Source organism: Lepidochelys kempii, chromosome 10 (assembly GCF_965140265.1).
Source record: "Lepidochelys kempii isolate rLepKem1 chromosome 10, rLepKem1.hap2, whole genome shotgun sequence".
Taxonomy (NCBI): domain Eukaryota; kingdom Metazoa; phylum Chordata; order Testudines; family Cheloniidae; genus Lepidochelys; species Lepidochelys kempii.
The window spans coordinates 33,875,394-33,896,831 of NC_133265.1; the positions used below are offsets into that span (position 1 = coordinate 33,875,394).

At 50.7% G+C, this 21,438-nt stretch overlaps 1 protein-coding gene across 1 annotated transcript in view; it reads right to left on the reverse strand.

Moving 5' to 3' along the window:
* SRL (sarcalumenin) overlaps positions 1-21,438 on the reverse strand; it is a 93,137-nt gene that overhangs the window by 15,566 nt on the left and 56,133 nt on the right. Inside the window, exons 2-4 of the mRNA XM_073361534.1 lie at positions 15,876-15,974; positions 14,208-14,303; positions 7,734-7,769 (exon numbers count right to left, since the gene is read on the reverse strand). Coding sequence (XP_073217635.1) covers positions 7,734-7,769; positions 14,208-14,303; positions 15,876-15,974 — 231 coding nt within the window. The remainder of the gene's footprint in view (positions 1-7,733; positions 7,770-14,207; positions 14,304-15,875; positions 15,975-21,438) is intronic.

A 21,438-nucleotide genomic window follows, 5' to 3' on the forward strand; every position in this document is an offset into this window, starting at 1 on the left:
CATATAGATACTCAATAGTTTTGAGGCCAGAATATTGATGAGGGTGGCGAAAGAATCAGCAGCTTGACTCTCAGATCCCACTTGCAGAGCTGGCAATTGAGGAAAAAAAAATCTGAACATTGAGTGCATTAGATCTGGACATTAAAGAGGGACAAGGAACACGGAAGGGTAGAGAATCTCTTTTCTAACCATAACTGCTTTCTGAGCTTGAAGATAAGGCCTGAGTTTCCAGTAGTGAAAAGTCTCATTAGGTGGAAGGTGAGAACAGGGTTGCCACCCAATTTTCCAGGCTTGCTTCTGACTTTGTGGGTCCTTCTTCTGGCCTGCACAACTAGTAAACAAACAGCCTGAATGTCCAGGCATCATCACGACCCCACCTGACAAGGTCTCCAAGTTGCTGTGCAATGAAGACTGACTCTTGTCCAGTAGGAGCCTTTCCCAAAGATGACAGCTCTAACTGAAATAGCAGCACCTAAAGCCATCAGAGTAATTTCGTCCTTCCTACATACATTCTCCCTGGGGTTTCAATAGACCATAATTTACTTCTTTACTTCCTGTCCTAACTAACGAGGAGTACTTGTGGCACCTTAGAGGCCAACAAATTTATTTGGGCATATGCTTTCGTGAGCTAAAACCCACTTCATCGGATGCAAGCTGTGGAAAATACAGTAGGAGATGGTGTGTGTGTGTATGTATATATATATATATACACACACACACACACACACACACACATATACACACACACACACACACACAGAGAAAATGAAAAAAAATGGGTGTTGCCATACACACTATAACGAGAGTGATCAATTAAAGTGAGCTATTATCAGCAGGAGACATGCACCTGATGAAATGGGTTTTAGCCCACGAAAGCTTACTTAGACAAATGTGTTAGTCTCTAAGGTGCCACAAGGACTCCTCGTTCTTTTTGCTGATTCAGAGTGGTAGCCGTGTTAGTCTGTAATGTGTCCTAAACTAATGAGTACTGTCAGTGTATTAATGCACAGTAACATGTTCTTCTCCAGAAGTGGCCATTTAATAACAGGGCCCAAAGTGATCCATGTAACTCTAGAGTTCATAAAGCGCTTTGGAATTTTGTCAGTATGACAAGGGCCATATTTACCTCCAGTTACAGTCTCTGACCTGTGTCATGTGACAGTGGGGAGAGTTTGCATTTCCTTGCTCCCAGCTTCAGGGTCTCTGCAGACAGTCACTGCCCCCAGTTTTCAAGGGGAGCCCTTCTCATTGGGTCCAGAGTATGTTCTGCTACTCCAGTCTCTCTGCTGTCTAGCTCTTACCTCGCTCTGGGGAGCAGCAGGACTGGCACCTTGGGGCTGGTACTGAGCACCAAGGGCAGCAGGACCCTCACTGGTTCTTCATTAACCAGGCTGTTTTGCTTCCCTTGGGTGTTTCAGGAGGGCCCATCTCACTGATTGTGACTCCAGCCAGGAGGCCCCATGCACACAGTCCTTGCCTCTGTAGCCAGTGCAAGCTATGCATTCACCAGGTAATCTACCTGGCCCTGCAGGGCTACTGAGCACTATCCTGGGCTTCTCTAGCTTCGGGTGAGGGCCTGTCTCCTTAAAAGCCTCTTTACAAACTGCAGTCACCTCTGCCCCAAGTCTGAATCTGACTGTATTGCCAATGCTGAGATCAGTACCCCACAGTTGTGGCTAACACTGCTTGGCTCTCCCTTGAGCCCTGGGGCTATCACAGACCTGCCCCCAACATCCTTCCTCTTTACATTTCCTGCATGGGTTTCCAGACCCAGCAGACCTCAGCTGCCCTGTGTTCTCCCATGCTGCATCTGTAGGGCCCTACCAAATTCATGGCCATGAAAAAAAAGCACATCATGGACCATGAAGTCCTGTCTCCTCCCGTGAAATCAGGTCTTGTGTGCTTTTACCCTATACTATACAGATTTCACAGAGGGGACCAATGTTCCTCAAATTGGGGGTCCTGACCCAAAAGGGAGTTGCAGGGGGGCCACAAGGTTATTTTAGGGGCGTTGCAGTATTGCCACTCTTACTTCTGCGCTGCCTTCAGATCTGGGTGGCTGGAGAGTGGTGGCTGCTGACTGAGGGTCCAATTCTGCAGGCAGCAGCAGAGAAATAAGGATGGCAATACCATACCATCCCATCCTTACTTCTGCGCAGCTGCTGGTGGGGGCTCTGACTTCAGAGCAGAGATCCCAGCCAGCAGCTGCCGCTCTCTGGCTGCCCAGCTCTGAAGGCAGCACCATTGCCAGCAGCAGCACAGAAGTAAGGGTAGCAGAACCATAACCCCCCTGCAATAACCTTGCAACTACCCCACAGCTCCCATTTGGGTCAGGCCCCCTACATTTACAACACCATGAAATTTCAGATTTAAATAGCTTAAATAATTACATTTATTATTTTTAAAATCCTATGGCCATGAAATTGACCAAAGTGGACCATGAATTTGGTAGTGGCAGATGAGTAGGGCCCATTTCTGCCCAGAGAACTCCAGACTCCTAAGAGGGATTTTAATGGGGCGTCCCGGTTCTTCAGGGGATCTCCTTTACTGGTTCTTGCTCCAGCTTCCTTGCTGGGCGATTTCCATTTTCATAGGCTCACTGTGGTGCTTGCCCCTTGTGTTCCAGGGATGAAGCGATCACTCAGCAGTACCTTACTCTGGGTGTAGCCCATGTGTGGGGTAAGGCACTACACAGCATGAATAAGGATGGTGGAGTGTGGCCCTTTGGCAACAGCACGCCCATGCACATTACATCCCTGTTTGCATTGAAACACTCCTCAAACACCCAGTTATCTGCTTCCTCCACAAAGGCAAATGATTTATAAAGGTTTTCAGCTTTGCTTCCCACTGCAGGACTGTGCTGACCTGTGCTTCGCGGCTGGCTGTGTGATGGTTCATTGCTGTTCAGCATCCAGGGAGGAGGTCCTTCCACTCGCCACCCCCACACCTCAGCAAGCTGAAAGGCTGCACTCTGGCACTTTCTTTGCCTCTTATTTCTGTGGGCTCAGAATGTGTCCACACCTGAGGCCATGTGACAGCGGCAGCACCTCACAGAGAGGGTCACTTTCTTCTAACCCCACTCCAGAGACTTTTCTCTAGGCAGGGAAGCTGGGCTAGTCCTACAGTCCCTCCATCCCCAGAGCAGAGGTCTGGCTAGAACCTTCTTCTGGTCCCCCTGGCTTGGCTTCTTGCTACAGATTTAAAGCAGCAGCACGCTCCCTCCTCACCCCATGCAGGGATGCTGGAGAGACACTGCCAGCGGATGGGTCAGAACTGTCTGTTCTCAACCCTGGGAAATCAGGAGTCTTTCTCCTACTTTATGTCTTCTCTTGGTCCAGAGATTTATGTGGTATGAAAACGTGCTCTCATATGCAAGCTTGCTTGCCCTATGCTGGCCTAGTCCCACCAGTCCATATCAGGCACCATCACTGTCATATACACATCAAGGCAGCTCTGTCACTGGCCGCTTGTGCGGGGAGCAGTAGTAGGTGGGCATCTTGGTTTGGGTGTGCAGACTATGGCAATTTAAGACCTCCTCCCCAAGCCTCATCCTGATGGGTACCTAGGTCCTTCCAGGCAGTCCATCCTGCTGTGGGGCTGGCTCAACCCGGCAACCCATCGGGTATCATCTCTGCTCACTTTGAAAACAGTTGCCCGGGTGTTTTCCATCCGGAGTACTGCTGGCTGTGTGCATATTGCCTTCCTCTCTCCTTTCCCCAGGGTGGGTGTATGACCCCTCCCCCATTTGCTTTTAGCAGTTTTGAATGTGAAGTGGTCAGTTGTTTTATTCTAATTTGATTATATAGGGCGCTTGTTGGTCTCAAAGGACTTAAAGGAAGTCAGTATAAGCTCATTTCACAGATGAGGAAACTGAGGTACAGAGAGGGGAAGTAACTTGCCCAAGGTCATCCAGCAGGCCAACAGCAGATCTGGGAATAGACCCCAGGTTTCCTGAGTGCTAGTTCAGTGCCCTAACCACTAGGCCACACTGCCTCCTGAAGTATGTTTGTTTGCATTGTGGGACTTATACATACACCCATCAAAAGGGGCAGCAAGCCGAAAAATATCTTATGCTGTCATGCTGTGGAGCACACTTAGGCTGTAGTTTGGAAACAAGGTCTCAGCCTGCAACTGGGCCGTTGCCGTGTGGTAGGATTCTAAGGGTATATTAATGGGCATGCTCACCCAGAGAGGTGCCCTTGTTGCAGTGGGTTAACATGGGTGGTGCCATTTTGCTTCTAAATGAAAAGCAATCCTTAGAGGTTGCTTATTTCTGGAGTTCGCTCTAGCCATTGGGTAGAGAGGTTTGTGGTTAGGTCCATGGTGTATATGGTACATGCCAGGCCTGCCCCACAGCCGGTCTCTGTTTACAGAAGAGCCGCTTGGTCTCCATTAATTTGAGAGAAGAATTTCTTCATTCAGTGTTTGAATTCAAGAAGTGACTGTCTCCCAGACACATATTACAACCCAAGGAGTGGGAGTAACAGCACAGCTAACACAGACTGACTGTAATGGGGTGCACTCACCTCATGCAAGTGACCCTGTCTCAGTGCATATGCCTGTTCTCTCTCTCGGTTCATGGTGGGTCCTGGTGACTCAGCCCTCTGGCTGAGTCACACACAGTCAGTATGGGAAATAAAAACAAAGCAAACGCTTTAGGGTACAAATCCAACAGGGGCCTCTCTCAGGGCCCCCTGTATCATCTCTCACAAGCTGTCCCTGCTCTGGTATAAAGTGATGCCCCAGGGCTCCCTCCCTGGGGGCAATGTCTTTGCCCTCTCAGGGCCCTTCTGGCCACAGCTCACCAGCTGGGCCACTACAGGTAAGTTCCCCTTCTGGGGTGCCAGTGGCCCAGTGGCTTTCCCAGTGGCTGGTGGGGGGGACCCAGACCCACACCCTCTACTTGAGCTCTCAGCCCAGGGACCCTATAGATAGCAGCCATGCCACATCCCTTTATCTAAGCTGCATTGCTGCTCTAATTCCCTGGGCCACTTCCCCATGTGCTCCAGCACATTCTTCACCCTCACCTCAGGGTCTTGTCCTTGTGAAGTCCCAGCAGCCAGCCTGAAGCTCCTTCTTGCTCTCCCAGGCTTCTGGCAGCACTGCCCTGTGTGAGGTCCTGCAGCTCCCTCAGCCAGCCAGGCACACCATCCACTCTCCTCCAGATCTAACAAGAAACTGATCTCACTCTATCTAGCCCTGCAGCATTTCTTATACTAGCCTGCTGGGCCCCAATTGGCTGCTTCCCATGCAGCCACTCTAGGCAGCTTGGAGGACCTCTTTATTGCCCTTTTCTGGGGTGGGGTGTGGCATGGCTGCAAGGCCTCCAGAAGGGGACCTCTGGACCTGTCCACCCTGTCACACTGACACTGTCATCTCTCACAGGGGGGCCTTGCTCCCTAGGAACCACAGAATGAACTAATCTCCCACTTGGGCAATCCTGAAGGTTTGCTGCTGTGGGCAATACTGAGCTTTAAGTCTATAGTGCTTTACCACTGTCAACCCTACAACACACCAGCCATGGACAACAGGTAAATACATATCCTGAGAATTATGCAATTGTCTCCATACTGCAGGTGCGCCAAACTCATTTAACCCTTAGAGTTCTGGCCTGTTCATTCACCACCTAAATGAATCCTTAGGCTGTTATATAATTACATACATTGCATATCTATAGCTATATGCACTGTATATGCATACATACACACATTTGTGTTATATATACATAATTTATACATATGTTTATAGACCTAGATCTGTAAACATACACATTTATACAGATGTGTATGTATATATCTATATGGGCTGTATTTATAGATAGATACATGTAGCTATAGGTAACTCTATCTGCATATGTATACAGATATCTCCAAAGTCTCTGGAGGGTTAAATAAAATTCAATAGGAAAGCCAGAGTGTGTCTGGCAGGCATGCTAGTGTAAGGGGGGGGTTGAGGTGCTCAGCACTCTGGTGCTATGATGTCATTGCGCAGTCAGGAACCAGCAACTCTGGAAGGACGGCTGCTCTTCTAGCAGCAGGCCCCGTGCTTTGAGTGTGTTGCGAGGGATGGGTTTAAAGGAATGGCGGCAATTTCTTAGCATTCTGCTGGCTGGTCATGTGGCTGTGTCCTTGCCAATGGCACCAACCCAGCCACCACTGCTGTTATCTGTATGGCTCTCTCAGCTGTACCTATATGGCTGACCGGCTGGGAGAGACTCAGGAACCTCCAAGCACCAGGATTTCCTGCCAACCCAACTGGGAGTGTGCGGTACTGGGTAGCCACCTCCTTACCTTTCCCTGGGGCACCATCCTAGAGGGGCCCTATTTCAATTTAACTCCCATCACCCAAATATGGTCCTCATGGGAGTGACACAGATACCCTGGCAATACCATTCTAAGCAGACTACATTAGGGCTAGAGCCAGTTCTGCCTCCTGAAGGGGCCAAGGGCACGCTGTGTTCCTGGGAGGGTGCTGCTGGGCACTGGAGGGGACAATACCCACCCGTCCCCATCAAAGGGGGTGGAATTGTAGCTACCGTCACGTGCACTGGTGCACCGTCAGATTTCATCCAAGCGGGCAGGCTTGCAATGTTCACTCTGCAGGCCTGTGCAGAGTGGGGGACTGCAGACATCTGACACTGACCGGGACCAGTTCTCTTGTCACACAGGCTATGCCTTTGCTGCAAAGTGGTGCTGTGATTGTAGTGTGGGTAGGCTAGCTCTAACCTAGCACGGGTACCAACAGCAGTGACGACGTGGTGGCCCAGGCTAGTCCTTGGGCTAGTGCCTGAGTACAAACCAACTGGGGACCTTGGTATGGAGTGGTAGTTGTTACCGATCCTAGCTAGATTGAACCCAGCAGAGAAATGCCTACTCATGCTGCAACCTCGCCTTCACTTGCAGTGACGATGTACCCGTAGACTAGTGTTTATCTAAGGATGCCATGAATGTGTGGCCTGCTGGACAAAGCCAGCCACTGCAAAATAATAAAGACACCTATGTATATAACTAGTACTGGCTAGTGCATGGGGGGCCCTGGGCATATGGCTGTGGCTAGTGCACGGGGGACACTGGGCGTGTGGCTCTGGCTAGTGCACTGGGAGCACTGGGCACATGGCTGTGGCTAGTGTATAGGGGGCACTGGACGTATGGCTGGGGCTAGTGCACAGGGAGCATTGGGCATATGGCTCTGGCTAGAGCAGAGGGGGCACTGGGCATACGGCTCTAGCTAGTGTATGGGGGCACTGGGCATATGGCTCTTGCTACTGCACAGGGGCACTGGACATATGGCTGTGGCTAGTGCACGGGGTGCATAGGGCGTATGGCTGTGGCTAGTGCACAGGGGCACTGGGCATATGGCTGTGGCTAGTGCACAGGGGGCATTGGGTTTAAGGCTTTGGCTAGTACACAGGAGGCACTGAGAGTATGGCTGTGGCTAGTGCATGGGGGGGCACTGGGCATATGGCTCTGACTAGTGCCCAGGGGCCCTGAGTGTATGGCTCTGACTAGTGTACGGGGGCACTGGATGTATGGCTGTGGCTAGTGCATGCGGGGACTGGGCATGTGGCTCTGGCTAGTGCCCAGGGGGCACTGGTCAAATGGTTCTGGCTAGTGGCTATCTGGAAAGATGAAGAAGGCTGGGATTTACAGTGCCTTTGACCAATGACAGTTGAGAGGCAGTGAAGAGGTTACCTGGCTGCTAGTAGCATGCAGGCTGCAGGCAGCAATACCAACCTGTGGCTGAGGAGCCCAGGGTACGTCCGTGGTAAGCTGTTAGCAGGGAGAGGCCAGGGGGAGAGAGAAAAGGCAACATGAGTAGAAGGAAGGAAAGGAGGTGATTGGTCTGGTAGGACCCACAGAGAGAGCGAGAGAGCTGATGGTCGGTTCAGCCTTCTCCTAGGCAGAGAGCAGAACCAATGAGCAATGCAAACACTCCAGGAAGAATGACATAATGAATGACCTGCAGGAACGGAGGGCGCATGCACTAAGAGAGTTATAATTACTGGGATTAGAATAAAAAACCCATTCGTTGGTCTCCGAGATTGTGGACCTGGATTGGACGCGAGGTCTTGACCAGTCTTTTGGGAGTGGCTCAAGGACAGGTTTCCTCCTTCACTGACATCCTTCTGAGATACCCTCTGTGCCCCCAGGATACTGGAATTCGGCTCCAGCAGCAGGTCCAGTGAGGGCCAGCTGGGAGCCCCATTGAATAGTAACAACTTCACACTAAGGAATTGCTTGCTCCTACAGAGCAAATGAGTCAGCTGAATTGCCTGTAACAAGCCACAATTAGGTCTGTTCAGCTGCACTGCAGGAACAGTCACAAACACAACGTCCCACACCCTTTCCATCGGGCTATGGTTACCTGTTTCCCCTCCTATGATGCCAGATTGTGGAAGATACTTTGGTTAGGAGCAAGGCAGTCCCTGGTGCAGGCATGTTAGTCTGCATGTACACATACATGGTTATGGGTTGCCAGCATGTACCGCAATTTGGTGTGACATCTCTTCAGGCCCCTGTTGTTGGACCAGGACATTCCCCAACCAGGCAGAAGTTCTTCTGAGGATGGAACCAGGAGAACAATCCCAGCATGCTAGAGAGAAAACTGGCACCCCTAACTTAGAGAGAGTGCATACGTATACCATGGACATAGACACACTCACATGCATGGAGACACCCATTGCTCTGCAGCCTGCACGCCTCTCTACGGGATGTGTAAACACAGTGTCTTAGTGTACACACCAGAGAGGTGTCCAGCATGGAAAGAGAAGGCACAGCTCAGACTGACACATGAGCACACTTTAAAGAGAGGGTTTCTATCTGCAAACACATTCCAGAGAAGGTGAACACAGCCCGGCTAAGGAGCCTCCAGACTTTTTAGAAAGAGACTCCAAGCCTGGCCAGTTGTAAATAAAATCTGCTATGTTGCTGATGATCAGCCAGGAGTTGCTGAGTGATCTAGGATCCTGGTGAGCTACAGCAGAGAGCGCTAATAATCTTACAATACCCAAATTACCCGAGCACTGGTGCTAGGCACAGCAATGCTGCTCAGCTCTGCTACCACTGTAGATGGGCGCAAGCTGCAGCCATGTAACTGAGGGCAGAACTGGTCCCATGGTTACAAAACCCTCAGAGGGCTGCCATATAATGGAGAGGGAAAGAAACGGATAGCTAGGAACAGAAAGAGAACTTACCATGGAGTATTGGTTTGACCCTTGGAACATAACCCCTGTTTCCTGACACTCCTGTTCCACATTTTCCCTAACTTGTATGATCCATCATGAGTCCTGTCAGCCTGGGGCCCAGCCTGGGCCTGCTATTGAGCTAACGGCCACCAGGGGGTCAGAGATAACTCCACATATCCTCCCCATCCCCTCTCTAGAGAAGAGCCGTGATGGCATTCAGGACACACCTGGGACACATTCAGACCTTCCCTGCTCAGGGATGTCACCGTCAGCTTATTAATGTGGCAGAAGGAAATGGAACCAGTCAATGCAGCCTGTACTGTCCACAGCCGCAGCAGCAGCAGCTTGCCATGCAGAGAAACTCTGGCAGTGAAGCCAAAGGAAGTGGGAGGCAGGTGTGACCACTCACTCAACACTGCAGTGTGCTCACCTGGGCTGTTGAGTCACGGGGGCTCCCTGACACATGGTGCAAACTCCTTGCTGGGCTACACAGTCATCACCACCCCTCTAACTACAGATTGCTCTATTTACTCTCAGTGGGCATGCAGGGGAGATGCCTTTGCTTCAAGTATTCCAGGCAAATGTCCCCCATTCTGCCCAGTCCAGGAGCGTGGAGGTGCATGGCAGAAGGAGCATTTGGCATCAGGTGTATTGGTTTAAGTGCTGGTATTGCTGAGTCAGATGTGGGAGAGGGCCAGTGGTCTGAGAAGTGGTAGCAGGTGACAGCACTGGACCCCCAGGAGTGACTGCAAAGCAGCTACAGAATTGGCCCTTTACCATGTGCCGTAGAAAAGGCAATGGTGGAGACGCTGGTTTCCAAATGGAGCGGGGTGTGGCTACGGACACGTGACTCGGGAGACAGTGGTGCCAAACGGAACACCGAGATGCTGCATCTTCAGTTCCAAGCCCTCCTGAAAATGGGAAGTGTGTGCACAAGGCACCAGCTATCTGTTACGGCCCAGGCTAGCCATGGAAGAGCTCCTGAAAGTGTGGCACCGAGAACCAAGAGTGAGGTGGATAAACTGTGATCTTGACAGAGTGTGTCTGCCCTGCCTGGATATCTAAAAAGCATGGGCTACACTCCCAGAGCCCTGACCCAGCATGCACTGGGGTCGGTGTCTCTGGTCATTTCAGCTGTTCTATAGTCCAGGCTAGGAACTTGGAGGGGCTGTCCCCAGGACATTACATCATCCATAAAGAAGTCCCTGAAGGGATGCCCTGATGCCAAGGTGAGCATTCAGGTTGGTTCCTGGGAAGCCATGTGGCGCCTGTCCCCACCCTCCATGTCAGTGCCTGCGGGTGCCATTGCTCCATCGTGCTAGGACTATCACACACTGGCTAATAACCGCCATAGGGGTCACTGCCATGGTGTTGGCATGGCTGGGGGGCAAAGGCCTCTGCAGAGACTGGTGAAAGGTGCAGGGTGGGCATTTCACTGTTCTCCTTGGCAATATCAATTCCATGGGTTCACGCACATGAGACCAGAACGCTATCCAGTGGCATAGTCTGGACAGCAACCCCACAGGATGGAAAATGGTAATGTTCCCGGGGCCAGCCCCCGATCCACTCCAGCCGGGTCAGGCCCTGGTACAGATAATGCGCATTGCGGTCAGCCAGGTGGTGGGCTCAGCACTCCCCTTGCAAGAGAGAGGAGAAGAGGCAGGGCTGGATTTCTGTGCCCTCGCTTGCCGAACCCCACGCACGATGGGTCTGCCTGGAGAGGGATTAGCTTTGTGTTTGGGAGGCGGGGGAGGGCGAAATCCCTGTTTGGCGAGTCTGAGGCCTAGTCTATGCCTAAAATGCAGGTTGATCTAGCTGCGTGACTCAGGGCTGTGAATAATTCCATACCCTGTGTGACCCTTCCCCCCGCGCCACTGTAGATGCAGCTAGGTTGACAGAAGAATGCGTCTGTCGATGTAACTACTGCGTCTCAAGGGGGTGTAAAAATCCCCTCTGTTGCTGCACCATGTGTCTACACTACAGTGCCCAGCGACTTAGCTGTGTAGACATTCCCTGAACAACACCCACCTTTGCTGTTCTTGTGGCTCTTTTGGAATGTGTGTTAAATTCTCTGGCTTGGAAGTGAAAGCTGGGCAGTGTCAATAACAAAGAGACTTGTCTATGCATAATCGAGCATGTTCCTCTACCTGCTAAACTGGAATTCCATTTCCCGCTCCCCTGGACCCCAGCTCCAGGCGATCCCAAAGTGAGGATCACATCGCTGTCACAAGCATCCTGCAGTACTGTGTGCCTTTCTACACCTTGGAGGAGATGGGATGATGGGATAACATGATTGTGGCAATTAACTGATCTCTAAATATTCATGGTAAATAGGCCCAATGGTCTGTGATGGGATGTTAGATGGGGTGGGATCTGAGTTACTACAGAAAATTCTTTCCTGGGTGTCTGGCTGGTGAATCTTGCCCATATGCTCAGGGTTTAGCTGATCGCCATATTTGGGGTCGGGAAGGAATTTTCCTCCAGGGCAGATTGGCAGAGGCCCTGGAGGTTTTTCGCCTTCCTCTGTAGCATGGGGCACGGGTCACTTGCTGGAGGATTCTCTGCTCCTTGACGTCTTTAAACCACAATTGGAGGACTTCAATAGCTCAGTCATAGGTGAGAGGTTTTTCACAGGAGTGGGTGGGTGAGATTCTGTGGCCTGCGTTGTGCAGGAGGTCGGACTAGATGATCATAATGGTCCCTTCTGACCTTAATATCTATGAATCTAAGGACTGGCATGCACAAGATCGCAGCACTCACAAGCACGCACACAGAGGCGAGGTGAAAAATCAGAGAACAAAGGCTGGGAATTATTAAACTTCAAGCGATCTCAGAGCAAACCGTCTGCAGTGCCCAAATATTAATCAGAGCTAAGCACAAGCACTGGCTTATGCAGCACTTGCAAAAGGAAGCAGCTTTGGAGGAGCTGAAATGGAGCCACCATGCTTCAGGGGTAGGAGTGGAGGAGGAATGGGGCATGGATGCAGGGAGTTCCTAGCATGTGATGGGTGTGTCTTTCTGCTACAGCCCACGGAGCACTGAGTATGCACTGAAGTGTTTTGTTGTTGGTCTGTTTTGCACTGGCGGTTTTGAAATATCGAAGATCCAACTGAGACTACCTCAGAGAGCATAAAACGGAGATGCTGCCGAGGGTGTGTGTGTGTGTGTGTGGTTAAATATGGGGAACTGAATGCTTGCCATAGTCCCCTACAAGCCAGCCAGCCACCCAAACAAATAGGATGGGAGTCAGAACCTACGTGAGCCACGGACGATCCTGACCAGGAGACATGGCCCCGTTTGGAGGCAGGAGCTCCGGAAGGACCTGCTGGATGACGACCCTTTTCATCGCTTCGCAAAATAGAGTTATACAAAAATAATGTTGCAGATATGAGGTGTTGAGCTTGGTGTAGAGTCCTACCAGGCCAGTAAAGCTGTAGCTTCTGAGGGAACCGGCATGTCTGATTGGATCTTTAAAGGCAAAATATGGATCATGGGCTAGTTAAATTGCTGGGCTATAGTAGCTGAACTGAGAACAGCTGCAATGGCAGATGTGTGTGGGATACAGAGTAATGCTGACCCAGGTGAGGGGAGGGTAGCACCAGGAGGAGGGGCAGATGTACTATAGTAATGTGGGGACCTGCAATGTGGTGAATGGAATTTGCATCTTGAGTGGGATTGAGGGTGTGCATGAGTGGAACTGTGGGGAGCAGAGATGGGAAGGCAGGGAGGGCGTAAGCTATAGATTAGCCCCTTGCAATAAGGATAAACTCCAGGACTCTACTATGGAGTAACCCCCCCCCCCATTCCCAGAGGCTAATTATCTTTTCTGTAGCATGAGTAAAAAGCCCAGAGGGCAGGTGTAGCATGGGCAGCAGCAGGGCAAGCATCACCGGCCCACCCCGACTGATGTGCCTCACCCCAATTTAGTATGGCTGGCTCTAGAGCGGAGAGGAGCATTTCGTCTCCGTGGTTCCATCCAGGCCCCAGTTCAGCAAGGTACACGTGTCTAACTTTGAGCACCTGAGTTTTCCTGTTGAACTGGGACCTCAGACCTTGGCTGCTCTGCCGAGGCTGCCAACAGGATTTTGTGATGTTGATACTAATGCATTAGAAACGGGGCCATGCGGCTGCCGTGTCACGCAGATTGCAAGGGCCTCATGTAGTCTGCAAGCTCCTTGGAGCAGCGGCCATTCTTACCTCCTTTGGAGTGGAACAAGTGCATCATTAGGGCTTAGCAATTACTAGCGGGCCCTGGCACAGCCATCGAGAGACCGATCTTTGATCACGACTGGCCTAGGCTGAATTCCCATTGCTAATGACTTGGAGCTGAAAAGCTCCATGTTCCGTCACACCCCCGAGTCATCCACTCCCTGGAAAGAGAAGTTAGGCCAAAATCTTGCACCCAGAAGACCACCTCAGGAGAAGCAGTTCACCCATCCGTGTCTGGTACTTAACAGGATGGAGTGTTACAGAACTATTACTCCTTAGAGGCTTCAGACACCCATGAGGGAGTTCAGTAGGTTCCTAAGCCTCCTTGTGAGCCAGCTGTCTTGTGCCTTCTTGAGGGCTGGTTCTCTGGGCCTCGTGCAGTCATTCACACCCGTGCGGCCTGGGCAGAAAGCACCTCCGTCGGGGTGAGTGGAGGGTTCTAATCTGGCAGCGTTTCACATGTACATCGCACAGGTGCCCCTGACTGCACACGGTGCCGGCAGTGGAGAGCCAGGCCCTTGAGGCTCCTCAGCTCGGTGCACTGACGCGCTCTGCCAGGGAAAAGGAGAAGTTTTTCCTTCTGATTGAGGTGACGTTATGCAAGGACCTAAAAAGCCAACGTGCATACACAGAATTCCCACACACTGAAACCCATTGGGACCCAGGTAACAACACTCTCTGGATCTCTTTGTCTGCTGCAAAGGAAGACTTAACATTTGAGGTCTTCCACGGATCCAGTGTCTGTACTCTGAACCTACGCAGAGCAGAACACTCTGACTGTGCCCGATGCATCCCTACTGCCCCCCAGCTTTACCTGTGATCTCATGCTGCCTGAGCTCGTTGTATCTGTAGGACTGCTCCAGGGGTTTGATGGAGGAGTGGTAGATCTTCCTCAACCGCTGCAGTGTTGCTACAGATTCAAGGGGTGATAAAATAGGAACAAATCAAACTCAAAGCTATTCCCAGATGCCTCTGGTGTCCTGATCATCTTCTTTACCTCCCTGGCTCTCTTTCATGTACGCACACAGAGGCAGTGCAGATAAACAAGCAAACAAATCTCCATTTGGCTGTTGGAATAGGAGGCCTCTTGTTGTGGGTAGAGATTTCTGGTCGGGACAGATATTAAGAATGGGCATGAAATCTCATGATAGCAACGGACTTGAGTCAATGACCGGGGAGGTGCCCTACAATCCTATGTTCCCATCTTTAGAAAATAAAGTACCACAGAATAAAACCCTTTGAGATGCTCTGGATTAAGCGCTGTAGTTAGAGAAGGGATGCAGATTCCAGGCCTGTCCCAGGAGCTGTTCCTGTGGCATTAACCTCTGTTCACTGGGATGTAGCTGCTGCCTGGCTGTAGCCATTGTTCAGTTTTGATTTGTTTCTGTGGAATCGCCCATAAAAGACACAGAGGAAGCAATCCTGTGGTTCTGGCACGAACTCCACTCCCACCTCACAGATCTCCTCCTCTGCCAAGGCCCTCTCAAGCCTTAGAACTTTCGCTAATTTTCCATTCGTGATGGGAGAAATTCATTGGGTTTAAAGGGTTCGTTCAAATAAGTACCCAAAAGTTCAGGGGTGAAATCCTGGCCCCATTAATCTCTTTGGCAAAAGTCTCATTGGCATCATTATGGCCAGGATTTCACTCCAGATGCTTTCCCCAACCTTCTCCAAACCTGCACACGTATCAGTACATTGGGTAAGAAAACCCATGATTCATTACTATTTAATATTTGATCCACAAATTCCTAAAGGGCCCTTCATTGTGGTGTCTGGGTGCTAGTGAGAACAGGCTTTCTCATGACATGCCCAGTACATCTTCATTTCTGCAGGCCAGAAGAGTGGCAGGAACAGCTCTTCCCGCAGTATTTTGGTGCTTCTTCATCTTGTCCCAGCGGACACTGGGGAGAGCAGCAGCAAACGATAAGTTTCAAAAATGAAAAATAAAACTTCTTTAAAAGCTGCTCAAAACTTTTTTGCTCCTCAATAAATGTTCAGGGCTGGGCTGTATTGGGCTGGCTTTGAGGGGAGCTTATGTCTGTTCTTATTTTTGTGGCTCTCCAGACTCTTATCTGAACTTCCCTCTTATGCACACCACGTGTATGTCTTAGAACTATCGGAACTATGGAAATCCAGGGGAAAGGTACGCATTTACGAGGCAAGAAACCGAAGAAGAACGTGAAAAGTTACCAGCTTTGTAAGAAACAAGATTTAAGACTAAAAAATAAGACATTGCCACTTGTGCTTTTTGTTTAACTACATGATTCTGTCTTTCAGAGGTGGGAGACAAGTCTGCACTTAGAGGCTACTGAATAAATGGCCATCTCCCATGGCCTGGCCCCAGAAGCCACAGAATCTCGCCAAATCCCAGTCTCTATGTCTGAAATAGAGTGGGTCCCCCATTGCACCCAACCACCTACTTGCTTCCTGAGTGTATTTCCTACCCCGCCCCCTTTTCGCACACCCGTTGCCACACTCCTACCTGAGTAGTCATCTGCAGGTTTAGCCTCGCTCAGTTTAAGGGTGCTCTCTATATGGGAACGGTCCCTCTTGGCAGTCTCTCCAACATCTTCTGTCTCTTCTGGAGAAAAAGGAAAACAGCACGTTAGCCATGTCTGAAATCAAGACTAGGAAGAGCATGCAAACCACAGCATGACATGGTGAGTGACTCCCTGGCCACAGCGGGGGCTGAGAAGCATCTTTAACCCCCTTGCCAGGGAAGAATCTTTGAACCGCTAAGTCATTAATGGGTTTGGCTCACCACTCTGTTTTTATTGCAGACACTTCTCCCCCGCCCTCACAAAACTTTGCTGAGGGTCCCAAGAGAGGTGTCTGTTGGTGCCAATTGTGATTACGGCTTTGCAATGTGGTGATCTTTCTATTTGGTTCTGGAGAGAGACCTGCGACTGACCCACTTAGTGCTGTTGGCATGTTCCTCATAATTTGGAAAGTCACAGATTCATAGATTCCAAGGCCAGAAAGGACCATTCTGATCATCTTGTCTGTATCACAAGCGCCCATAGAACTTTCCCAGAATAACTCCCTCCGAACTACAGCACATCTTTAAAAACCATCCAATCTTGATATAAAAATGTCCAATGATGACCATGGCCCTGGGCAAACTAAGAAATAAGCACTTGACATCAATACTATGAATGCAAAATATTCATCTGAAAGGGATGCTTGATAATAAAGAAAACCATTAAACAATATGTTCAGCTGATCAACTTGCACATGCCAGCTTGCTGGATAGCAGTCCCTGGCCTGGCACTGATATGGGCAGAAAGATTTCAATATGTCTTCACCTGCAGCTGTTCAGACCCGAACTACAACTCTTTAATAGCAATAGTGCTAACGCCCAGTTTTAGTCTAGCTATCCCCTCTGCCTCTCCACCCAGCCATCTATCTGCAGAAGAGTTAAATGCCTCCCACTTCCATGCTTTACAAACCAAAAGTGAAAATGAAAAGTGCTGATATTGACGACGGAGGACACTGGGTGAGGCAACGTGGGCCTGCTGGACGGCCCTGGCCTGCCGCTTGCCACGCCCAGGTTCAACTCCCAGCTGTGCCACAGAATCCGTGGGTGACCTCGGACAAGTCACTTCACCTCATTGGGCCTCAGTTTCCCCATCTCTCAAATGGGGACTGGGGAGAATAATCTTTCCTTTCCCCTACCATTTGTCTGTCTTGCCATTTAGACTGTCAGCTCATTGGGAAAGGGTCTGGCCCTTGCTATGTGTTTGTACAGCACCTGGCATAATGGGGGCACTGCTTTTGGTTGGAGCCTCTAGCTGCTACTGTAATAATAATAACCCTGAAGGCTACATCATCAGCCTAGGGGAGAGGGCTGTAGCACAAGACAAACTGCTTGGAACAGAATAGGGCTATATATCTATATCTCCATTTAATGTCAATATGAATATTAGTGTTCAAAGTGTATGCAGTAGGATGTATCACACAGGGGGTTTGTCTGGCCTTGTAGGTATCTTGACCTCTATAGATGCATTAGTGGCCCTATCCAGCTCCTATTAACGTCCGTGGCAAAGCTCCTTCTGAAAGCAGCAAGTGCAGGATTGGGCTCTAGGCTCAAGAATGGTTTGCAAACAGCTCTGTGACCAAACATATTCCCAGCCCATCCTGTTGGGAATAGGGCCATCACTGACCACATGGGCAGCTCTTGTTCTCACGCTCCTCACTAGCCTGAGAACCTGAACTGAAGCGCACACACATCATGCAAAGAAAGGGCTTTTGGATTTGCCAAAAAAAGCCACAGAGACTCAGCTCTGGTTACATCTGGGCCCCAGCAGCCGCTCAGTAGCTCCGTATGTGACAGCGGAGCACTAAGTGAGGGGAGGGGAAGGGAGTTGGGGGGGGGGGAATTCTCCTCATTGTGGAAGCTAATCAGTGACAAACGCTGAATAATTTATGTGACAGATTTCATGAGTAGGTCCAAAGAAAACATGGGACGGATAATTTTTCATTCTTCACCCACAAACTCACCTGTGACTGACGGGAGCGTGCGGTCTGTGCAATTTGGAAATTTACCAGCTTTCTGCCGGCTTCCTGGGAAAATCTAGGGCCCCGATCCTGTACTATGTAGCGTGAGAGCGGGTGGCTGTGACCATGCCAAGCGCTGCTGAAGTCAATGGGGTTCTGCCCGGGTTTGCATTCTGCCCATGAGCTGCACATTTCAGGAGCAGGACCTAGGCCTCCTTTTTTCATGATTTGGTGTTAATCTGAATGCCCAGTTCATCTACCCACCTTTCCCCTTCTAGTGCTCGGGGGAAAACAATCCCAGCACTGCTCAGAGAGCACCTTCTGAAACAATAATGCAATCTGTGAAGAACTGGGGACTTGTGTAAAGACTTATCTAAGATTTGCCTTGGAATTCACGTCTTTGGAAGGGATTATCACTAAGGGGGATCATGAGTGACTCCCCAGCGAAGGCTCAGGTTCTAACCTGCTATTCCCAGGTTAGCTCATTCCCCTTAGTTTGATTTTGATAGCTTTGCAAACTGGTGTATGCTGGACACTTCCCCCAGTCTAGATCCAATTCTCTTGTGTTGTCTCTTAAATCGCCAGGTTGTGTGAAAGGTGTGGAGTATTTCGAAGTGTTTGTATTCCTTGGACCTGGCTCTCTACTGTCTCATGGCCCATGTAATCATCTACGCCAGGGCAAAGCACTGGTGCATTAGGAGCGGATTGCAGTGGAACGGTGTCCTGGTCCATTTGCTGCATGGAGCATGCCATTTTGTTCTGTGAGGTCACACTGGCAGGGGCATTCTGGTAAATGTCCATTCAGGACTACCCCACTGGTACAAAGTGATGTCAGTCACCATCACAGCAGAATGTTAGCACTCACTTTGCACTGGTATCAATGACTGCACAAAGCACAGAGCCGTGGAGAACCAAATACTTCCTTTGCATTTAGAAGTATTAGGACATGAATTCAATGCTGGTGAAAGGGGCCATGTTGGCTCCTGGACATGTCTGTCTGTTTTTATCCGCAGAACAGATCCAAGCCAACCTTTGCCCAGTTCACCCCCTGCCAATGTCCCCCAGTCCTGGAGGGACCACCTGTAGTGCTGAGAGAGGAGTTCAGTTGCCATGGCCCATGCATCTCTACTGAGGCTCCCAACAGGTGCTAACTGGGGTGGAGCTGGACAACCCATTCCTGGGAAATGGGGAGGGAACATAACACTTCATTTCATGCAAGACATGGCAGAGCTATCAGATGGCAATGGATATTGGTTACTGTTGACCTTGTACTAATTCAGCTTAATGCCCAAGGGGTGAAAGCCTTCACCTCCCATTACCAATCCCCAAGTACCAACTGCAGCCCATTTCCACCCCATATCACCAATGCCACCCCTCCTGGTTTTGGCAGGACAGGGATTTCCGCTCTGAGCAGCTGGTTAGCACAAGCGTTAGAACAAGGGCCGTGCACTGGGTGCAGTTTAATGTCTGCCAAGCTCAGCGATGCTCTGGGTTTGATAGTGGTTCACTAACCAATGCCCTTTGCTGTTAGGCTATTACTACTTGCACGCCTAGTAACAAAAAAGTCAGACCTATTTGTCTGGGGTCAGGCACAGCACCAGCAGGAGGATGGTTGCTGCCAGGTGGGCTGTCTGTTTCTGCCACTAACTGCGCATCCACAGAAAGGCTTCCTGCTACAGTTGGGCTACTATTGTGAGGGTGATCTTTGTCCTGCTCCATGTCTCTGCGGGGTGCATTCTCCTGGTCTGCAGAATCAGACTCAGCTTCTGCTTCACTGATCTGTTCCTCTTTGACATGGCCATGGTCTTCCATGTCACTAGCAGCCTCTCGGGCATCTGGGGCAATGACTTCTTCAGCCTCTTCCTCTGACTGTGCCAGGCCAGCCCCCTCTTCCTCTGCTGGATCACCATCTTCCTCTGCTGGGTCAGCCCCTTCTTCCTCTGCCTCTGCCGGATCACCACCGACTTTCTCTGCTGGGCCAGGAGCCTCTGCCGGGACAGCCCCCTCTCCTTCATCACCACCCTCTTCCTCTGCCGGATCACCACCCTCTTCTTCATCCGGGCCAGCCCCCTCTGCCTCTGCTGGGCCAGCCCCCTCTCCATCATCACCACCCTCTTCCTCTGCCAAGCCAGCCCCCTCTTCCTCTGCTGAGTCATCACCCTCTTCCTCTGATGAGTCATCACCCTCTTCCTCAGACTCGGCCTGGTCATCATCCTCTTCCTCTGAACTTTCTTCAGACTCCTCTGCTTCCAAGTTAGGGTTTTCTCCCACTCCCTCAGCCAAGGCAGTGCCTGGTTCCTCTCTGTCCTTTTCTGCTGGCTGGCCACCAGTGGCGGTCTCCCCCTCAGGACTGTCACCAGTTCTGTTGCCTGAATCAGGTTCCTTCTCTTTTGCAGCTAGTCCATTGCCCCCGAGAGGGTCCCCAGAGACATGACTGGTCTCTGAGCCAGAGACTTCTTTGTCTTGCTCGTTTGTATGATCCCCACCTTGCACGTGAGATTTGGCACCTTGGCTGGCATGTGGAATACGGCTCTCGTCTTCTTTAGAGCCTTCCTCCTGCTGTGTCCCCTCTTCCTCAAGAATTTCTGGCTCTGACAGAACAGGTTCAGTACTACGTCCATCTCCCTGAGGGGGCGATTCCCCGCTGGCCTGCAAGGGAGGCGTGTTCCTCTGGGAGGCCTCACTGACTTCACGTTCCTTTTCAGCAGTATCTTTGCCATTGTCAGGCCCTGAGTGGCGCTCTGCTGCTGCTGCTGCTGCTACCTCCTCTCTAGCCAGAGCCTTTGTTCCACCCTGGGAAACTGGCCTCTCCTCTGCAGGCAGGCGGGTGCTCTCTTCAAAACTCCCTGCTGTGGCTGGAGGAGAGTTTTGCCTGTCCTCTTCACTCCCAGCCTCTTCCAGCCTGATTTCCACCCCTGCCACATGGAGCTCCCCATCCTCCTCGCTCTCCTTTGCAGCTTCGCTCCTGCTGCCTCCGGGCTGTTCTTTGGCCAGCAGCCCTTCCGTGTCTTCCTCTGGGAGAGGAGTCCCTTCCGCTGGCTCTCCCTCTCTCACCACAATCTCACCTCCATCGGCACTGCTGCCTGTGGCAGGGGCACATTCTGAAACCGATGAAGAAGCATTAGCAGCGTTCGCGTCATTGTCCTCCTCTTGGCTCTCATTGTTCGAGCCATCAACAGGGATATTTATATCAGCACCTGTCTTGGAACCACAGTCATGTGGCATTCCGCTCCTTTCCTGGGCTGCTGCCTCATTGCTGTCTGCAGGCTGGAGGAGAACAGTCTTCTCAGGAGGTACAGACTCTGGGCAAAGTACCCCTTCATTCCCCTCTAGGCTCTGGTCTCCAGCTGATAAGTGATTCTCAACAAAGTTGGCAACATCTTCAGTGCCCCCCGAGGCAGAAACTTGCAGTTCTAAATGATTAGAACATTAGCAGTCAGTTTTATCTGAGGTTGATTCTGTTCTTCTCCTCAAAAGAGCCTACATATGCCTACACAATATGTGTGTGTGCTCACACTCACACATGCATGTGTGTGTGCTCACACTCA